The 20,959-nt window shown below is 45.2% G+C and overlaps 1 protein-coding gene across 6 annotated transcripts in view; it reads left to right on the plus strand.

Moving 5' to 3' along the window:
- Nucleotides 1–20,959, plus strand: part of NFX1 (nuclear transcription factor, X-box binding 1) — a 231,236-nt gene that overhangs the window by 66,620 nt on the left and 143,657 nt on the right. For 5 of the 6 annotated variants that reach the window (XR_013345235.1, XR_013345236.1, XM_077810831.1 and 2 more), the window contains exons 6-9: nucleotides 3,615–3,686; nucleotides 15,590–15,729; nucleotides 18,350–18,449; nucleotides 18,552–18,769. Coding sequence is in view for 4 of the 6 variants with exons in the window: in XM_077810831.1 (XP_077666957.1) it covers nucleotides 3,615–3,686; nucleotides 15,590–15,729; nucleotides 18,350–18,449; nucleotides 18,552–18,769 (530 nt within the window). In the remaining 2 variants the exon portion in view is untranslated. The remainder of the gene's footprint in view (nucleotides 1–3,614; nucleotides 3,687–15,589; nucleotides 15,730–18,349; nucleotides 18,450–18,551; nucleotides 18,770–20,959) is intronic. The other variant, XM_077810829.1, reaches the window with a different exon arrangement.

The raw sequence follows: 20,959 nt of genomic DNA on the forward strand, positions 1-20,959 counted from the left end.
GGGTGTCTTTCATGACTCAGACAGGCTGGGTGCTATGCCCTGGTTCCCCAAGAACAGAGGTAACATTCTAGGGAATCCTTTAGAATCATAGAATATCAGGGTTAGAAGGGACCCCAGAAGGTCTTCTAGTGCAACCCCCAGCTGAAAGCAGGACCAATCCCCAACTAAATCATCCCAGGCAGGGCTTTTTCAAGATTGACCTTTAAAACCTCTAAGGAAGGAGATTCTACCACCTTCCTAGGTAACCCATTCCAGTGCTTCACCACCTTCCTCGTGAAAAAGGTTTTCCTAATATTTAGATATTGCTCCCTCATTTATTTGGCCTAGTCTGTCTTTTACTGTGTTGTAACCAGGTATTATGGTATCCAACTGATTTTTGACATTCCACCATATTTCCACAGTGCCAGCGAAAGATATTCTTGTTCTTTTAATTTTTGCTTTAGAGTCATGTTCGTGTAGAGAAATTAATCTGTCATTTTTATTTTTTACCAAGCATCTGTTTTAACTGCCTAATCTGACAGCTTGATGATTTTACTGAAATTTCATGTATTCTTGTCCTGTTCTTATCCTCTAGTTCAATTGTAATTTTGCTTCCTATTCTTTATTGGATATACGGATGCAATTGTACTGTGTCCCTGTCCATCGATGTGCTCCTTAACTCCTGTTAGCTTTCCCCCACCTCATAGTTTAAACGCTCCTCCAGTATCCTATTTTACGTGCTTGCAGTCTGGTTTCATTTTAATTAAAGTGGCGCCCCCATCCCTTCTCTACAAGCTTCCCCTTCCAAAAAATCTTCCCAAGTGCCTAGTAAACTTAAACTTGTCCTCTTTACACTGAAGTTCTCTGTGCCTAGTTGGACCAGGCATGGACTTGAAAGCATTTCAGAGAAGGCTTCCATGGAGGCCTTGGATGTAAACCTTCTTCCTAGTAGTCTAAATTTAGCTTCCAGGATTTCTCAAGTAACATGACCACAGACTTCTGATGATTTAATTGGGGATGGGTCCTGCTTTTGAGCAGGGGGTTGGACTAGATGACCTCCTGAGGTCCCTTCCAACCCTGATATTCTATGATTCTATGATTCTCCACAACAATCATCAGAAGTCCATCTAGGTTTCTTGTGATGTCCACAGACTTCTCACAGGCAGGCAAGTTTCCCAACTGTTTTCTCAGTCACCTTATACCCAATATATTCCCATATCTCCTATGACCATGGCCTTCTTTAGTCTCCCAAGAGTTTCTCCTCCCCTGGAGAGCAGCAACCTCAGTACATGAGGAATTGTCAGTCTAAGTGGGTTCCAGTTAAGGGTGAGTGTTTAAGCGTCTAATTGCTAATCAAAAACATATATGTGCACTGGAGATCAGTTAATGTCACTGAGACATTGAGCTTTTGCATTTCCTTATCTTTGTGATTTTAATTTCTAATTCTAACATTGCATTGTTATAAAACAAACAACTAACAAAGTTAGTTTTGACTGTTTTTAAAATATGCCATGTGACAAAATTTTTCCTACAATCTAATGCTTTAATTTGTCACACTTTTCTCTGAATACATTAGAAAAATGCCTGCTAAAGATTGCAACATGTTTTTAAACTTTAAATATAAAAGTTGTCTTGAATGTTGATATTGACATAGTGTTACTATTCAAGGTTGTCATTGTTACCGATGACATATAATGGTTAACATGGAAGTTAATGTTGACACAGTGTTGCTGAGGACACAAGCTATAATTATAACATTAGCATTATTTCCACAACGGCAGAGGGATTAGGAGAACATAGTGCACCAAGTATACTAGAGAACTTTAGAAGACGATGTTGTAACCCACCCTGACAAAGTGTAGTCTTTAGTGACCTTTAGGGACTAGATCACAATTAGTAGCTTGAGTCTGCACCTGGTTCTGTATTTCAAGCACTAGAGATTCATACTTTTAGATTCAGAGATCCCTGTTTCAATCCCTACAGACACAGGTGGGCTTGGCTGAATTTGATTTTTGTTTTTAAGCATTTTTAATTTGTATTGATTTTAAATTTTCATGGTTGTGCAAAATTATGAGTTTTAAAGCATTCTATTTTTTATTTTTATTTTATTTAAACTTTCACTGATGCAGGAAACTATAGGACGGTCGGATAATGGGGGATGGGTCAACAACAATTATTTAATGACAGTAGGTGTTGAAATTCAAACACAAACTGTCAAGATCATATGTCAACATATATACAATAAATATTAAATCAAACAAAGTTCTCAAGCAGCATTTATTTTACTGTAAATGTCTATCAGTAAATTTCATTATTATGATGGAAATATTTTTCCATCAGTTTGTGTGAGTACAGTGAAGTCAATATTTACTGAAATTTACAGATACAAATCTAATTCTTTCATGCCTGCTTATAGGATTTAAAGTGCTATGGTCATTTGGACTTCAGAATGAGAGGTTCCCTGTCAAAGCAAGCGTACAATCTACAATGACACAGCATGGCTTTTTGACCTCCTTAGTAACTTGGCATTGTGTAATGATGCCCCTAGTCAGGACAGCTGTATGGAAAGAATCCTGGATTTCTGGATTTAAAAGAATCAGCTACTGTTCTTTGAGCTAAATGATAGAGCCTTCAAGTTAAAAACAGATTTCACAAAGGGTATGCCTACACTCCAATCAAAGGTGTGATTGCAGCTTGTGTGTAACCCACACAACTTTAGCTAGCACAGCTAAAAATAACAGTGCTGCCATGGTGGCAAGAGCTTCATTGCATGCTAGGAATGTAAGAATATAGCCAGGGTCCCAGGTGGGCTTGTACAGCCTATGCTGAAACTTGTGCTGCAATGGTTTCACTGCTATTTTTAGCCATGTTATGAGTGAGTTAGATTAAAGCTAGACTAAGTATCTTTACACAGTCTGAAATCACCTCTTCACTTCAATTTTAGTGTACACGTTACCCAGGCCTGCTTGGGTGTGGCACTCTGTCCCCGTCTAGTGGCACCTAGGCCAGCTAGAGATTGATGAGTCTGCTACAGCTTTAGCTATAGCCATCTGGCTTTTAGCTCATGCAGTAGAGGCTCATACACGAAACTTCAGAGATTCCGGGTTCAATCCCGCCTGCCTATGATGTGTTGGCATTACACACATACCCAAAGGTAAATGTTAATGAGAGTTAAAAACAACTGTGGAGTCTGAAATAAAATGTTATTAAAATGTATGCCAAATGTCTAAAAAGTTTAGAGGGTTGATGTCACAGAAGAGAAGATTTGAAAGGTGGGCACACCTTTTGCTAGAGTCCAGGAGTGTATCATCAACTGTGTTGTAGTTGATGTGAAGGTGGCAAAGAATACTGGAGACCTAGCCCTTAACTTATTTCCATTCTCTCAGGGATTTGGGTGAGTGGTGTAGATCCTGAATTGTCACTAAGTTTTTGTTAGTGTAAATATAACTTTGTAAAACACTTTAGGAAAAATATTAATATACAAATATTCTGATAATGTACTGTTGTGTTTTAAATTTAGAAGCCTTTTGTAACGCTGCAGACTGTAGAAACTTTTTCTCTGACAAGTGAAACAAGTTTAAAAATAAAGATACCATACATTTTTTGTGACTTATTAAAATGTTTTCATTTTTAAGCCTCTGCCATCCAGGTCCTTGCCCATCATGCCCTGCCTTTATGACAAAAACATGTGAATGTGGGCAAACAAGGTGAGATTATTTTGATTATTTTTTGTACAAACAATAAGAGGGAATTTTATAAATACAAGTTGTAATAAATTTCCATTCTTTGAGGTAAAAAGAAAAGGAGTACTTGTGGCAATTTAGTCTCTAAGGTGCCAGAAGTACTCCTTTTCTTTTTACGGATACAGACTAACACGGCTGCGACTCTGAAACCATTCTTTGGGGTATACTTCCAGTCTGTGTATTGGGAATGTCCAAAGCTATTTCTTACAACTTTAGTGAAAACTAGATGCAATATATTTGAAATCTACTCTGTTCTTAAAAAATCTAAATAGGGACAGAAATAATAACTGAAATAGAGTCATCCTGGTAATTTTTCATTTTTACAATTACATTTTCATATATTTTTAAATTCTCTTCCCTTTTTTTGTATGAGAGATCCACAGAAACAGGGAATGGAAACTGAAATTGATATATACAGAGAAAAAATTCTAATTGTTACAGTAATCTTAAATATTATTTGTATTAGGTAAACGATTGAGGTAATTTTTAGTTGATGTAAACATGTTGCTCTAAACCAGGCGTTCTCAAACTTCATTGCATTGCGACCCCCTTTTGACAACAAAAATTACTACATGACCCGCAGGAGTGGGGATCGAAGCCCGAGCCCACCCGAGCCCTGCTGCCCATGGTAGGTGGGTGGAGGGGATCCAAAGCCTGAGCCCCACTTCCCTGGAAGGGCAAAGCTGTAGCCTCAGGCTTTGGCCCCAGGTGGTGGGGTTTGGACTTGGGCTTCAGCCCTGGGCCCTGACAAGTCTAAGCAGCCCAGGCAACCCCATTCAAACAGGGTCACAACCCACTTTGGGGTCCTGACCCACAGTTTGAGAACCACTGCTCCAAACCCTGTAAACAGTCTTTAAAATTTCAGTAGAAGCAAAAAATGTGTTGCTATTTTTAAAAAATTCAGTTAGTGCCATATTTTAACAAAATTGCATTACTAAGATCTTGTCATGACGCTCAATGTGAGAAACAAAATGTGTACAAGAGTTTTTAGGATTTTTTTTTTAAAGTTTGTGTTTGTGAAGTAAGAATTAGATGTTAATATATACTCTGGCATTTCAGTAGTAAAAATCCTAATCAGAACCAAGATTTGGGCTTCTAGTTAGTTCATGACTGAAAGTTCTGTAGCTTTAGAACTCCAGAGCTGTTCCACCACATCATTAGTGGACAGCATATATCTTCGGAGCAAGTACAACAACTTCCTATTGCTTCTAACTTTTTCCACCCCTAATGTCAGGTGAATGCCCTTTCACAGCTGCTGCCACTGTGGAGAAGTGGATGTGTTGGGTTGTTGGCCAGACTTGCTTGATTCTTTCAGCCATACCTCTTCTAACCTTGATTTTTACTGTCGACTTTTCAAACTCTCCAGTAACTCCAGTTCTAACAGTTTTCAGAGTAGCAGCCGTATTAGTCTGTATTCGCAAAAAGAAAAGGAGTACTTGTGGCACCTTAGAGACCAATTTATGCTCAGATAAACTGGTTAGTCTCTAAGGTGCCACAAGTACTCCTTTTCTTTCAGTTCTAACAGTGTTTACTAGTACAGATCCCTGAATCCCAGCCTCAGTTTCATCTCATGCAAACTGATGAATCTGTCACCTCACAACTTTGTCTGTATTGGTGACACAGACACTTCATCTGTAGCTGGTCAAATCACTGTCCTGGGACAAAGCCTGTCTCCTATGCTTCAAATTTGCATGGCACTTCTTGCTCCAAATATGATTACACCCTGATGTATTTATAGAGCATAAACAGCAAGGTGGGAGAAGACCTGTTTGAGACAATGGCCAATTTGGTACAAGAAATAATGGGTATATACTGGTCATGAATACATTTAGGCTGGTAATTAGAAGGTTTCTAACCATCAGAGGAGTGTGATTCTGGAATAGCCTTTCAAAAGGAGTAGTGGGGGGCAAAGCACTTAACTGGTTTTAAGGAGGGATAATCCCATTCATAAACTTACATGAAGGGGTTACCTCTGATCATGAGGGACTGGACTTGGTGACCCAGGAAGTCTCTTCTAGTCCTATGTTCCTGTGTGCAAAGCTACAAATTAGTTTTGAAAGTCTCACCAAATTGTCATGTCAAATTGTCCCGCTTGAGACAGCTCTTATAATCACAGAATCATAGAATATTAGGGTTGGAAGAGACCTCAGGAGGTCATCTAGTCCAATCCCCTACCCAAAGCAGGACCAACACCAACTAAATCATTCCAGCCAAGGCTTTGTCAAGCAGGGCCTTAAAAACCTGTAAGGATGGAGATTCCACCACCTCCCTAGGTAACCCATTCCAGTGCTTCACCACCCTCCTAGTGAAATATTGTTTCTTCTTCGAGTGCTTGTTCACGTCCATTCCACATTAGGTGTGCACGCAACGCATGCACAAGCATCGGAAACTTTTCCCCTTAGCAGCTCCCTTCGGGCCAGCGGAGCCCCCTGAGTGGCGCCACTGTTCCATGCACATAGACCCCTGCCACCCGACCCCGTCCAGTTCCTTCTTACCGTCCGTGGCTGCATTGGAACAACCTCTCTCTCTTGTATGAGAGCAGTCCCTTAGCCTTTCTCATAGATAGCTGTTATCAGTTAGTTAGCATACCTTTGTTGTGGACACTTACGTGATTAGGTGCTTGGAGGCTTCCAGAACCCGCCCCGGGCCGTGGGGCATGCCGCAGGCCTACGGGTTTAAGGCTTGTGCCACAAGCCTATGCCAGTTAGTGACTTCCATGGCTCGTGACTATGTTGCCTGAGGGAAGAACATCAAACTTGAGCGGTGTAAGATTTGCAAGGCGTTCAAGCCGAGAACAAAGAAAGAAAGAGACTTTCATTTGAAGCAGTTGTTGATGGAAGCCACCTTGCAGCCACCAGGCCTGGAGTGCTTGACGTTAGCTCCAGCTTCCTTGGTGCATAGTGCCGCGGAGTCGTTGGGAGACCTGGCACCGGCTAAACACCGAAAGCTGTCGGCCCCAGAGCTCCAGACTAGGCCCCGGCACCGCTCGTCCTCCCCGGCACGGCCCACAGCACGGCCAAAAGGAAGATGCAGACATTCCCTGCACAGGAGGCCAGCATCTTCCAAGGCCCCGAGCACCGATAAGAGCGGGAAGGCCACTGTACCGGCGCTGGCACCGATGGCTGCAGCACCACAAGTCCCACTGAGCCCAGGCCTAAGTGAGCTCAGTGCAAACGATGGGCTCGAGGACTTAATGGATCAGCCCTCCACTCCTGGCACCTTTGAGGCAGCAAAGGACCTCATTGAGCTGTCGGCGACGAGCCCCCTCCTGTACAGGGAGAATCCTCCGGCACCCTTGCCACAGGTGCCTTTGAGGGGTAAGCCAGCAATGGTGTGCTGTTTGAGGACACCGTCCTGGCGTTGCTCCCGGAGCTGGTCCCAGTCAAGCTCCATGTCTGCGGACTCCCAGTTACCTGCGGCTCAAAGGAAGTCGCGGTACCGGGAGTCGTTCGGCGCGAGGAAGTAACAGAAGAGGCACAACGCTCTCTAGCACTGATTAGAGACTGGCACCGGGAGGGGTCGAGACGGCCCTTGCTGGAGGACTCCCGCAGACGCCAGTCCTGGTCCCGAGAATGCCGGCGCTGATCCCAGTCCCAGGAATATCAGTGCTGGTCTTGCTCCCATTCCGTTAGGAGCCGCTCGTCGACCTCCCGCCAGCACAGATTGTTGGCACCGCCGTGGCCTTTGCGATCGGTGTCGCCACAGTCCAGTGCCAACTCCAGCCGTTACAGTTACTCGCAACGTGCCCTGGACAGCAAGGACCCTCAGATGGGGTGGCACCCCCAATGGGGGCCGCCAGGTCATTGGCCCTTCTGGACTCCTTGGGCCTATCAACAGCGCCAAAGGGCCCCATCCAGGGTGAGCTACTCGGTGCAGTGGTCCTGATCCCCGCACCGACATCCGGCGGCACTGGAAGCTACAGTATCCAGGCCTCCAGCATCCCCCGAGGATAAACTGGAGAGACCAGCACTGAGTCCGGTGCCGCCCCAAGGTTTCCCGCACCGGTCCAAGCCGGAGGCCCCTCCCATGGGAGAAGGGGAGCAGGAGGACCAGCCAGAGTGGGATGAGCAGCTGCTAACCTTCTTGTCATGCCCGGATGAGGCAGTGGCGGAAACAGCGGCATCCAGCCCTCCACCCATAGACCACAGAGCCTACCAGGAGCTACTGCGTAGGGTCACCCAGAACTTGGGGTTGCAGGCCAAGGAGACGGTTGAGCAGGAAGACCCCATGGTGGACATTTTGATCCCTGAAGGTCCATCTAGAACAGCGCTTCCAGTCATTAAGACCATCCAATTGAATTATAAGACTTTATGGCAGACCCCGGCCTCCAGTGCTCCAAAGGCCAAAGGTGTGGAGCGCAAGTACTTTGCCCCGTCAAAGGGCTACGAATTCTTGTTCTGCCACCCAAGTCCATGCTCCCTGGTGGTCTCCGCGGTGAACAAAAGGGAGCTCCATGGACAACAGGCCCCGGCACCTAAGGCCAAGGAGGCAAAACGCCTGGACCTTTTTGGCAGAAAGGTATCCTCATGAGGGGCCTTCAGTTGGGGATTTCTAACCAGCAGGCCATCCTCAACAGGTATAATTTTAACTTCTGGGTGGCAGTGGGAAATTTAAGGACACCTCCCGCAAGGTTCCCAACAGGAGTTTGCGGCCCTGGTGGACGAGGGCAAGGGAGTAGCTAAGACCTCTCTCCAGGCCTCCCTGGATTCAGCAGACAATTTGGATTCGGCCAGAACAATCGCGTCAGGGGTGGTTATGAGGCACTCGGCGTGGCTGCAGGAGTCTGGCCTGCCGTCTGATGTCCAGAGTACGCTTCAGGACCTCCCCTTTGAAGGGTCCGGGCTCCTTTTGGACCAGAGAGACGAGAGGCTGCATAGCCTCAAGGACTCGAGGGCTATATTTAAGTCGCTGGGTATGCACACCCCGGTGACACAAAGAAAGCCCTTTAAGCCGCAGCCTCCCCCTTAGCACCAGTACCAGCCTCGTCATAGGCATGAGCCTTACTGTAGTCAAGGCAGGGATAACAGGCAACGGCGCAATAACAATAATAATAATGTGCCGGGTCAGAACCAAGGTCAGCACAAATCCCAGCCAGGCACTAAGCCAGGCTTTTGAAGGTGCGCTCGAGGACAGCGTACCAGATTAGTCATGAGATCTGTCTCCTTGTTTCGTGAACCGCCTGTCCCGTTTCTCCTATGCATGGTCCAGCATTACATCAGACAGTTGGGTCTTACGCACGGTACGGAACGGGTACTTGCTGCAATTCTCTTCCCACCCACCCCCCTTCCCCGTCCCTCTTCAGGGACCCCTCTCACGAGCATCTCCTAGAGAAGGAGGTATGTTTGCTGCTAGAGGCGGGGGCTGTAGAGGCGGTGCCGTACAGCCTAAGGGGGAAAGGTTTCTACTCCTGGTACTTCCTCATTCCCAAGGCCAAAGGGGGCGTTCGTCCCATTTTAGACCTGCGTGGGCTCAACAAGTTCCTGGTCAAGGCCCGGTTCCGCATGGTTTCTCTGGGCACCATCATCCCTTCCCTAGATCCGGGAGGCTGGTACGCTGCCCTCAACATGAAGGACGTGTACTTTCATATTGCCATCCACCCAGCACATCGGCGGTTCATGCGCTTCACCGTGGGCCATTACCAGTTTGCGGTTTTTCCGTTTGGTCTAGCTGCGGCCCCACGGGTGTTCACGAAATGCATGGCGGTGGTGGCGGCCTCCGGGTGTACCCGTACCTTGACGACTGGCTCCTGGCGGGTCGATCCGAAGCGGAAGTGCGGGGCCACGTGGAGGTGGCCCTCTGATTGTTCCATGAGCTAGGGCTCCTGGTCAATGTCCCCAAGTCCACCCTCCAGTTGGCCCCGGTGCCAACTCAGAGAGTGGAATTCATAGGGGCGGTCCTGGATGTGGTGCAGGCCAGGGGAAGCCTTCCAGTATCCCGATTTCGGGCTATCCAGCAAGAGGTGGCCTCCCTGCACCAGTTTCCAAAGACAACGGCCAGGTACTGCCTGCGGCTGCTGGGCCACATGGTAGCATGCACGCATGTGGTCAGGCATGCCAGAGTGAGACTCAGGACCTGCAGGCGTGGCTCGCTCCGGTGTACCGCCCAGGCAGGGACCCCCTGGACTTGGTAGTGACAGCCCCAAGGGACTGCTGTGGTGGCAGTCCAAGCCTGTGGTTTGTGAAGGCATCCCCTTTGCCGCCCCACAACCGGACCTGATTCTGGTGATGGACACGTCAGACCACGGATGGGGGCGCTCACCTGGGGGACCTCAGGACTCAGGGCTTGTGGTCCAGAGCGGAGCGGTCGCTCCATATCATTTTGAAGGAGCTCAGGGTGGTTCGTCTAACCTGCCAGACCTTTCACGCCACTCTGAGTGGTCACAGCGTGACAGTTCTGACAGACAACACTACTGCCATGTTTTATATAAACAAGCAGGGTGGGGCCTATTCCTCGCTGCTCTGTTGCAAGGCCTCTCCTCTTTTGTATAGTCCATGCCATTCACTTCGAGGCGTGGTATCTCCCGGGGGTGCAAAATGAGCTGGCGGATTACCTCAGTAGGTCGTATCACATGCACGAGTGGACGCTTAGAGCGGATGTCGTGCTTTCGCTCTTCCGCAGGTGGGGGTTTCCCCGGGTAGACCTGTTTGCCAGCAGGGCCAACGCCCAGTGCCCGCGGTTCTGCTCGTTCCAGGGCCACAGCCCAGGCTCAGTCGCAGACGCGTTTGCAATTCCGTGGGGAGGGGGCTTGATGTATGCTTTTCCCCCGCTCCCCTTGGTACACAAGGTCCTGCTCAAGGTATGCAGGGACAGGGTGGCGGTGGTCCTCATCGCCCTGGCGTGGCCCCGCCAGCACTGGTACACAACACTTCTAGAGCTGTCGGTGGAGGCCCTGGTAATCCTGCCCCTACACCGGGATCTCATCATGCAGGACGGCGGGCGGCTTCTCCACGCCGACCTGCAATCACTACACCTGACGGCATGGAAGCTCTGTGGCTAAAAGCCTTAGAGAGCCAGTGCTCCCTTCCTGTGCAGCAGATTCTGCTTGGCAGTAGGAAGCTCTCTACCAAGGCTACCTATGTGGCCAAGTGGAAAAGGTTCTCGTGTTGGTGTGAGCCCCGACAGGTGCGGCCGTGCCAGGCCCCGGTGCAAGCCATCCTCGAGTACCTCCTGCACCTCAAGCAGCAGGGGCTGGCCCGTCCTCACTCAGAGTGCACCTGGCAGCCATCTCTGCCTTCCATCCAGGGTTTTCGGGGGGCTCGGTGTTTTCGGAGTGGTGGTACAGTTCCTTAAAGGATTGGAGAGGATGTTTCCATACTCACGCCCCCCAGTCCTTCCTTGGAACCTTAACTTGGTTCTCTCTAGGCTCATGGGACCTCCGTTCAAGCCCCTCGCTACCTGCTCCCTCCTCCATGTTTCCTGGAAGGTGGCATTTCTGAGGCCATTACCTCGGCCAGAAGAGTGTCTGAGCTGAGGGCTCTCACCTCTGAGCCACTGTATACAGTGTTTCACCAGGATAAGGTGCAGCTCCGACTACCCCCCAAGTTCCTCCCTAAGATGGTCTCGCAATTCCATTTGGGCCAGGACATTTGTCTGCCGGGTTTTTTTCCAAACGTCCATACGGACCCGAGCCACCGCAGCCTACACACCCTGGATGTCCATCGAGCGCTGGCGTTCTATTTGGAGCGCACCAAGTCCTTTCGTAAATCCACGTAGCTGTTCGTGGCCGTAGCCAAGAGGATGAAAGGCCTCCTGGTGTTGGCGCAGCAGATCTCGTCTTGGATTACAAGCGGCATCCGGGCGTGCTATGAGCTTGCAGGTGTTCCAGCCCCGGCAGTCACTGCCCACTCGATCAGGGCGCAAGCGACTTCCACGGCTTTCCTGGCACAGGTCCCGATCCAGGAGATCCGCAGAGCAGCCACCTGGTCCTCGGTGCACACCTTCACGACCCATTACGTGGTCAACCAGCAGGCCAGAGAGGACGCAGCAGTTGGCAGAGCGGTCCTCCAATCAGTTGTTTCATGACTCCTACCCTCCTCCAGAGGTAAACTTGTGATTCACCTAATGTGGAATGGATATGAACAAGCACTCGAAGAAGAAAAAACGGTTACTTACCTTCTCGTAACTGTTGTTCTTTGAGATGTTCACGTCCATTCCACCACCCACCCTCCTACCTCTCTGTCGGAGTTGCCGGCAAGAAGGAACAGGAGGGGGTCAGGCGGCGGGGTATATATGAACGGTGCAGTGGCGCCACTCAGAGGGCCCCGACGAGAGCCGCTAAGGGAAAACGTTTCTGACACTCACGCACGCGACACACGCACACCTAATGTGGAATGGACGTGAACAACACATCTTGAAGAACAACAGTTACGAGAAGGTAAGTAATCGTTTTTTCCTAGTATCCAACCTAGACCTCCGCCCCTGCAACTTGAGATCATGGCTTCTTGTTCTGTCATCTGCCACCACTGAGAACAGCCTAGCTCCATCCTCTTTGGAACCCCCCTTCAGGTAATTGAAGGCTGCTATCAAATCCCCCCTCACCCTTCTCTTCTGCAGACTATATAACTCCAGTTCCCACAGCCTCTCCTCATAAGTCGTGCCCCAGCCCACTAATCATTTTTGTTTCCCTCCACTGGACTCTCTCGAATTTGTCTACATCCCTTCTGTAGTAGGGGAACCAAAACTGGACACAGTACTCCAGGTGTGGCCTCACCAGTGCCAAATAGAGGGGAATAATCACTTCCCTTGATTTGCTGGAAATGCTCCTACTAATAGAGCCCACTATGCCATTGGCCTTCTTGGCAACAAGGGCACGCTGCAGACTCATATCCAGCTTCTTGTCCACTGTAATCCCCAAGTCCCTTTCTGCAGAACTGCTGCTTAGCCAGTTGGTCCCCAGCCTGTAGCGGTGCATGGGATTCTTCGTTCCTAAGTGCAGAAGTCTGCACTTGTCCTTGTTGAACCTCATCAGATTTCTTTTGGGCCCAATCCTCCAATTTGTCTAGGAATGCACTAGAATACTGCAGAATTTTTTTGGGGGGAACCACAGGAAATCCACTTCCTTCTCACAAAATGCTATTGAACCTACTCTACAGGGTGAAATATGGAAGAAATTTTATTCCAGCTTGGTACTAAAGGTTAGGAAGGATATGATCAGTCCTGGATTTCATGATACCAGGTCGCTGTTTTTTTTTTTGTTTTTTTTTGCACTATTTATGTCAGCATATAAAGTCATGTAAAGTTTAGCATTCTCAGACTGTCATCTCAGCATCCAGAACACAGAGTGCATGTGCAAACATGATTTAAAAGTGATTATTTTTGAGATGGAAGAAAAGATTAAAAACAGCTACCATTCTGTGGATACAGTTGTAGTCAGGGTTTGAGGTCAGCTTGTTAGCAGGCTAACCTGGAAGGGGATGTGTAATTCACTTACATTTGCTATAGCAACATTAATTTCACTGGGGAGTTATAAACAGTATTGGAAATACTGTTTTACTCTCAGAATTCCAGATCCATTTTATTTGTTTTTCTGACACGCTGTACTCTTTCAGTATTCAAGTTGTCCAGCCTGCAGCTTGCTCCTGTGGTACTATACCTAGCCATTTAAAAAAAAAATGTTTTGTCAGGATCCCCCTTCTCCCCCCTGCAACTCTGAACTCTGGGGTACATGAAAGACCCCTTAAACTTATATTTTACCAGTTTAGGTACAAATTTCTCTAAGGCACTAATTCCTTAGACTGATATTGCTGCCACCACCAAGTGATTTACACAAAATATTCAGGGAAGGGTCACTTGGAATCCCTATCCCCCGAAGCCCCTTCGCCCCCTTTCCTGGGGAGGCTTGAGAATAAACTACCAACCAGTTGCCTTAGCAATGTGAGCACAGACCAGACGCTTTGTCTTCAGGACACTGAAATCAATCAGGTTCTTAAAAGAAGAACTTTATTGATAAAGAAATAAGTAAAAGAATCACACCTGCAAAATCAGGATGGAAGGTAATTTTACAGGGTAATAAAAAGATTTAAAACACAGAGGATTTCCGTCTGGACTCAGCTTCACAGTTACAAAAACAGGAATGAAACTACCTCTGTAGGATAGGAAAATTCACAAGCCAAAATAAAAAATAACCTGACGCATTTCATTGCCCTACTCGCAGTTTCTGTGGTTTTAGATGGATTATTCCACATGTATTTTCAGAAGATATTGTACCTGCTTGGCTTCTCCCCCTTCTCCCCTCTTGAAAGTATCTTTTATTTCCTCATTGGTCCTTCTGGTTAGGTGCCAACTAGGTTATTTGAACTGCTTAACACTTTACAGGTAAGGCAGTCCAGTACAGCTGCCAAGGATACTTAAAGGTTGCTACCCTTTCCCCTATATTCATGACAAGATTATACACATGACCATTCATCTGGACATCGGATATGGATTCAAGATGACTGTAAGCGTAAAGTCAGTTACCAAATTGTGCAAAATCAGTGCATCTAGAATTCTGTAATCAGTGGATTTTACAACTAGGACACTATAATATTAGCATTACTAACCTTTGCATGTATCCCAGACAAAAAGTTAAAGCTTAGAGAATGTATCTAATTTAAGAGAAAAAAAAATTACAGATATTGCCTGATGGATTGTGTATTAATTATATTGACTACTTAAGAATTTCTAGTTAACGCTCTGAAGTTTGATAGGTTCTTGTTCCAAGATCAGGCCTAGTATTAACATTACTGTTCAGTTGGGAGCCCTGATGTGCACAATTTCAACATACACTCGCAGAAATACCCCTCTGGGTTTGTAATAGCTTGATTAGTACAGTTCACAAAGTCACCAACACGCTGACCCAGCAAAGTTGATGGAATGTACATCTGAGCATCCATATACTTACACTATCCTTTGCAGAACAACCTGCAGTGTTAGTCATTATATTCCTCGTTACCATCACCAGTGGCTGTAATCGTGGCACCTCCCAAGGGCTACATCTCTCCCTCTCCAAGCACATAGACTGGTATACAACTTTTATAATATGCTGTGGTGACGCCACTATGCCTAATGCGTATTCAGTAAGGGTTTCTCTACTCTTCCTTATTTGTATTTCCTCACTTTAATAATGTGGGGTGTTCTTACTCCGTAGGTTATAATATTAATGGTTTCAGCTTATTACCATATTCGTTAAGTCATTGTCAAGACAAACTTGCGGTTAAGCATTTGCCAAAATTTAATCCTAAAATATCCAAGCCTAGTATCAGTTCAGTGTTCTTGCAGTTACCTGGTATCATTTTGTACGAATTTTCCCTGTAAACACACCTTTCCGAGTTCCCTCAAAACTGTCTGGTAACTTGCTCTTCCTAAGGCCATGGGCCTCAAAGCCTTATGCTAACTGCTCAAGCGAACGTCTTACAGGATGTAGACCTGTAGGCTCATTGTTTTACTCCTTAACTTATGCCGGTGCTTTACTTAGCAAATACTTAGACTACACAGGGATATTGTAACTATCCCAAAACCATGCATTATAAACTCATCAAATTCAGAGTTAAGGCCACACTTCAAAGAAATTCAAATATCTTAAGGTAATGCACTGTTTTCCCCCAGAATATCAAATCAAGTGCAAAATCATATTCTGCATTTTAAATACTACACTACACCCAGTTAGTGTGATGTCGAACACCTTTCTCTATGTTGAGATGTAAGAAGAGTCTAAGGCCACAGCATTATTCCTGAACAGAATTATGTATCTGTCATTAACAAATAGAACTTGTTTACTTTGAATGTTGCAGCATATATTGTAAAGGGGTTATTTGAAGATATAAATATGTGAAATGCTTAAATCCAGCTAAAAGATACTATACTAACTACAGTATCATATTTATCTACAGTCATTCAGTTCGCTGCGGCCAGTCCAACACAATTCATTGTTCTAATGTATGTGGGAATACTTTAAATTGTGGTAGGCATAACTGTGCCCAGGTGTGCCATGTGGGAAAATGTCATCCTTGTCAGCTTACAGTACAGCAAGGTAGGTATCAGACATGTGGAAATATACTTAGATTTGTATGTTCAGTAGAGCTGTTTTTCAATTTCTTTAAGTTAGCTAGCTGCAAGTAAACAAATAAATTAGAGTATAATAGTGAGCAAAATAACAGGTAATGATTAAGGCCAAGATTTAAAAAAAAGACTACTGTAGTTGCACTTAATTTAAAACAGGTCACTAGCCCTTATTCTTAATATATGCAAGTACATCTTAAACCTTTTTATTTAGTGATTATTTCCTGAACACTGAAACAACTTAAAATTCATTTTAATATTCCCCAGGAACATGTCTCAGGTTTGTCCTTTTGCTGATGCAGCTATATAAAGAACTTATTTATTCCAGTTAAACCCAGAATTAGGCACTTCACCTGCTGGGTTTTAATCTAAAATTTGGATAGTGCATAAAGTCTCTTCCAGTATAGTGGGAGTGGTGACTGCCATAGCTTTGTAACCATTCAGTTGCTTATAACATCTTGAATTTCACCTTTTGGGATTAAATTTTTCAGGCTCAATCTTTTCCTGAAGTTAAATATTTTGGGGAAAGTATAAGCAAAAAATGATTCAGCCAATTTTGAGAGTGGAAAAACAAAATTAAAAAACAAAACAAAAACACTGGAATATTATTTTGATTACTTTCAACAGTAAAAATGGTAGGAGTTGAATTATAGTATAGAAATAGTTTACATTAAAGAGAAATGCCTTTGTTCCACTGAAATTTGATTTTGTGTTCCTTAAGTTATGAGCCTTTTTAAAATCACAATCTTGAATATATGCAGTACATTTTAAAGACTGGTTTTCCACAAAATTTGTAAAATGCACAGCTAAGGAAGGCAATTAGCACATACACAAACTAGTTTTCTGCATAGCGAAAAGTGTACTGATGGTGCCAAAAGGTGGAAACAGAGCTGCTTTCATCCTCTTTAATATTGGCAGTAGGGAACTTTGCTTCAGTGCATCTTTAGAGCTCTACAGCTGGGGAAATTCAGACAGCCTGCCTTCTCCTGTTGTGGACCTCCAAAAGTATGTGGACAAGAGTGGAGCAGATAGAGCAGCCAGTGAGTGGCCAATAGTCAGTCTCCATTCTGCCCCTGCTTACATCACGGCAACTCCTGTTCCTACTTAACATTGCAGTGAAGAAGAAGGTGTGATGGTGAGTTTGGCCAGTTTTTCTTGCTGGCCCAAATTTTAGGGATGAGCACAAATGAACAAGGGGAAGGAGACAAAGGAAGTCAGCTTCCCCAGAAGATGTGGAAGGTAAAAAGGTTTTTAAATGGTACATGCATCCAACTTTTTAGGGAAAATTATCTATTTGCTTAAAAGTGAGATCTTCTTTTCCCTAAGTGTATACTAATCCCCCACTGACAAGCATTTTAACTCATGGGACAGGAGTTTTCTTTTTATAAATCTCAGCTCCACTCAATATTTATGCTCTAACCCATTTTGCTGTTACCTGTTTAGCTTTGTCATTCAAGTTGTTTCTATACTGTCGTTGCTTAAGTGTCCTTACTTCATTACATTGGAACCTAAAAGACATCTTCACTTTTGTTAAAGTCAAGCACAGCTTGCCTGAAGGCTATCCCCTTGACAATTTTAATGTCCTATGGAAGATTGAGTGGTTCCAAAAAAGTCAAAAGAATTTTTTGTAATGGACAGTGGCATCCTAATTATAGGGGTTGGTGCTGTGCCTCTTTTAATTAATATTGTAAAGGATTTGGTATTATGGCAAGTTCTATAAATTAGTAATTCTATAAATTATATGTACGATGAGTACAGCAAACACCTTTCCATCTGAAGGCTGAATACATCCTTATCTTTTATCAGTGAGTTTACTTCCAAAATTGAGAGAAGTCTTGCTTCAGACAGGCACTTAATTTTAATTTTTTTTACTTTTAAAAAAAAATGCTTCTGCAAGGGTTCTATAAATCAAAACAGGTGATATACCACTGTTACAGGATATTTTAAATACTAATGTACTCTTGAATAGGAAAATATTACTTATGTGTGACCCCTAGGACTCTTTTAATCAGTAGTTTTGAAAAGTAACAGAAAACCTATATAAAAGCACATTTAAAGTAGCATACTTAAATAAGCACCCACACATTTCAAATGGCTAAAAGTATTTTACCTTTGATCTGATAGGCCATGTGGCTCCTATGATGTTCAGATGTCTAGTACAGTATAATATTGGTACATTTCTTTGTGATATTTACAAAGAAAATGCTTGCATTTCTTTTTGATGTAAATTTTTTGAAGTTTAGTTTAAGATAAAAGTTCTCATTCAAGATTAATTTGCATTATTTTTTGATTAAGCCCTCTTTTGAAATAGTTTGTCCTTTTAATTGCTCCTCATTTTTATTAGCAAAAGACACTAATAAAAGAAATATAGAAACTCAGCCTGTATACAGCTACAGAAATGTACACAGCTAAGTCAAGTCTAAATAGAACAACTAAAGTACACTTTTAAAGGTTGTTTTAATACATTTTGAATTTTTAAGTTCAGTTTTTCAAATTTAGTATTGTCCTGCATATAGAGTGTTGAGCGTTCCTTGTTTGTGGTAATACTGGTTTTTTTTCTTTTCTTTTTCTTATTATTTGTTCTCCCTTAGTCTGCTACTGTGGGAGTACCTTTCGAGATGTATTGTGTGGAACAAATGAAGAGTTTTCTGATGGATTTGGAAAGTTCTCCTGCCAGAAGACATGTGACAAGTAAGATCCTCTTTCTCCCAAAAACCTAAAGCAAAAAATACATTTTATTCAACACTTAGTGACTGTGATATCCTTATAATTCCTTATATATTTCTTTTTTAGAAAATTAAATTGTGGAAGGCACAGCTGTATGCAGATATGCCATCCTGAGCCCTGCCAACTTTGTCCACGACTTCCCCAAGTAGTGCACTGCTGTCCTTGTGGGCAGACTCCTCTTAGCAGATTACTAAAACTAGGATGTACTGAGCGTAAACTGTGCACGGATCCGATCCCATCGTGTGGAAAAACATGTGGCAAACCTCTACCTTGTGGGAGCCATGGTAACTAGAACTTTCTGCTTTAAACACTTACGAATGCATTCCATTATTAAAGAGGCAGGTAGTCCAGATTCATATTTCTTTAAAAAATAGATTCAGAATTAACAAAAATCCAGTATGAGTAGAAAGTGTTCATGACTGCGTGGTTGTAGTCAAGTTGAATTTATAAAAACCTCCGTAGAATTTGCAACCCAAATCTTGAATAATTGTACTTGAGAACCAGAAAATCCGCTGTCTAGAAACAAATGAAACTGACCAGCTTCTTTAGCATTGCCTTTGTGGATTCCCACAGTAGGTGGTACACATGTTGTGGGAGGCAAGTGCAGAAATTTCTAGAAAACAAGTGTCCAATGGGACTGCATATGAACCCCGCCTGTGTCCCCAGGTCCTTAGTGCCTCCAGATCTCTCTGGCCAGCCAGCTGAGTTCTACAGTGTGTCATTTCCCTGTCAGTCCCCTTCATCCTTTACAGAAAAGTTAACTATAGGCAAACATCTATATACAATAAAAATAAAACTTTTAAATGGCATTAGCTCTGGTGCTCTTATGGGCCTGCCGATGAGGGCCTTGCACTTTTTGCCTCGCTGCTCCCAGGGTTAGGGTCCAAGGTCCATTCTGAGATCACTTATTGAGCATCCTTCTGTTCACCATGGATTAGGTGCGGCAGCATCTACTACTTGAGTGACTCCTTGCTGATGGGTCCCTCCAGAGATAGGTTTATTCCCTATGGATATAGTGGACTTATCTTAGATTTGTTGAGCTCCATGGGCGCAGTTGCCCATATTGCAGAAGACCCAAGGACAATTGTGCAGAAGAGGAGAGAGGAATAAAGGCTTATATCAGCAAGATCTCCTTTGCCTAAGAGCCTTCTCACCAGCAATTCTCTTCTCCAGCCCTCTTTATCATCAGTGTAACAGGAAGATGAAGTTCTTCGAGTGATTGCTCATGTGTATTCCACAATAGGTGTGCGTGCTCATCATGTGCACCGGTGCTGGAAGTTTTTCCCCTAGCAGTACCCGTAGGGGGGAGCGCCCCAGCAACCCCTGGAGTGGTGCCTCCATGGTGCGGTATAAAGGGAGCAACACGCTCTCCCAACCCTCAGTTCCTTCTTGCCGCCAGTGAAGGTGCATTGGAACTACTCTGCTCCAGCTTTGTTGTAGCTTGTCCCCAGAACTTTTTGTTCATTCAGTGTTAGTACCTGTAGTTATTCAGCTGTTCAGTTAGTTCAGTTAGTTTGAGTGCCCGGGCCGGAGCACGCCCTGCTCCCCGGGTTTTAAGTCATGCGACACTTGCAGGCAATCTATGCCAAGGAGTGATCCGCACGCAGACTGTTATGCTGTTTGGGAGAAACCCATATCAGTGATCGTTGCAAGATTTGCAAGTCATTTAAACCTTGGACTGAGAGATTAGGCTCCGGGCTATTCTGATGGTGTCAGTGCTGACCCCGAATCCGGTGCACTGCTCCGAGTCAGCATTGGGCACCGCGTCATCCGTGCACAGCGACCTTCCGGCGTCTTTGACCAGTTGGCACTGCTCCCCGTCCACGGGGCACAAGGAGACAAAGAAAATGCCTTCTTTGCAGCAGCACCGAGGGAAACCAGGAACAGAGAGTAGACCCATGTCGGGCAGTCCTCGACCCCCTCCGGCCACTAGGCCTCCAACTCACGTACAGCAGAGTAGCCCAGCCACTTCGGACCAAGCCTCCCTGGATGTCCGATGCCCTCCTGTGTGCTGCAACCTTCCGGCGCCTTTGACCAGTCGGTACCGCTCCCCGTCCACGGGGCACAAGAAGGCAAAGAAAATGCCTTCTTCGCAGGGGCACCAAGGGAAACCAGGGGCAGAGACTAGACCCATGTCGGGTGGTCCTCGGTCCATCCCCTCCAGCCTCTAGGCCTCCGACTCACGTGGAGTGGAGTAGCCCGGCCTCTTCGGAAACGTCGGAGGTCCTGCAGGCGGCCCGGGACGTCATATCCATTCTGGTACATGGGCAGGGTGGGATAGCTCAGTGGTTTGAGCATTGGCCTGCTAAACCCAGGGTTGTGAGTTCAATCCTAAAGGGGGCCATTTAGGGATCTGGGGCAAAAATCAGGGATTGGTCCTGCTTTGAACAGGGGGTTGGACTAGATGACTTCCTGAGGTCCCTTCCAACCCTAAGATTCTATAAATGTTCTATGAATGTAGCAGGAGTGCTGCC

Source organism: Eretmochelys imbricata, chromosome 2, assembly GCF_965152235.1.
Source record: "Eretmochelys imbricata isolate rEreImb1 chromosome 2, rEreImb1.hap1, whole genome shotgun sequence".
NCBI lineage: Eukaryota > Metazoa > Chordata > Testudines > Cheloniidae > Eretmochelys > Eretmochelys imbricata.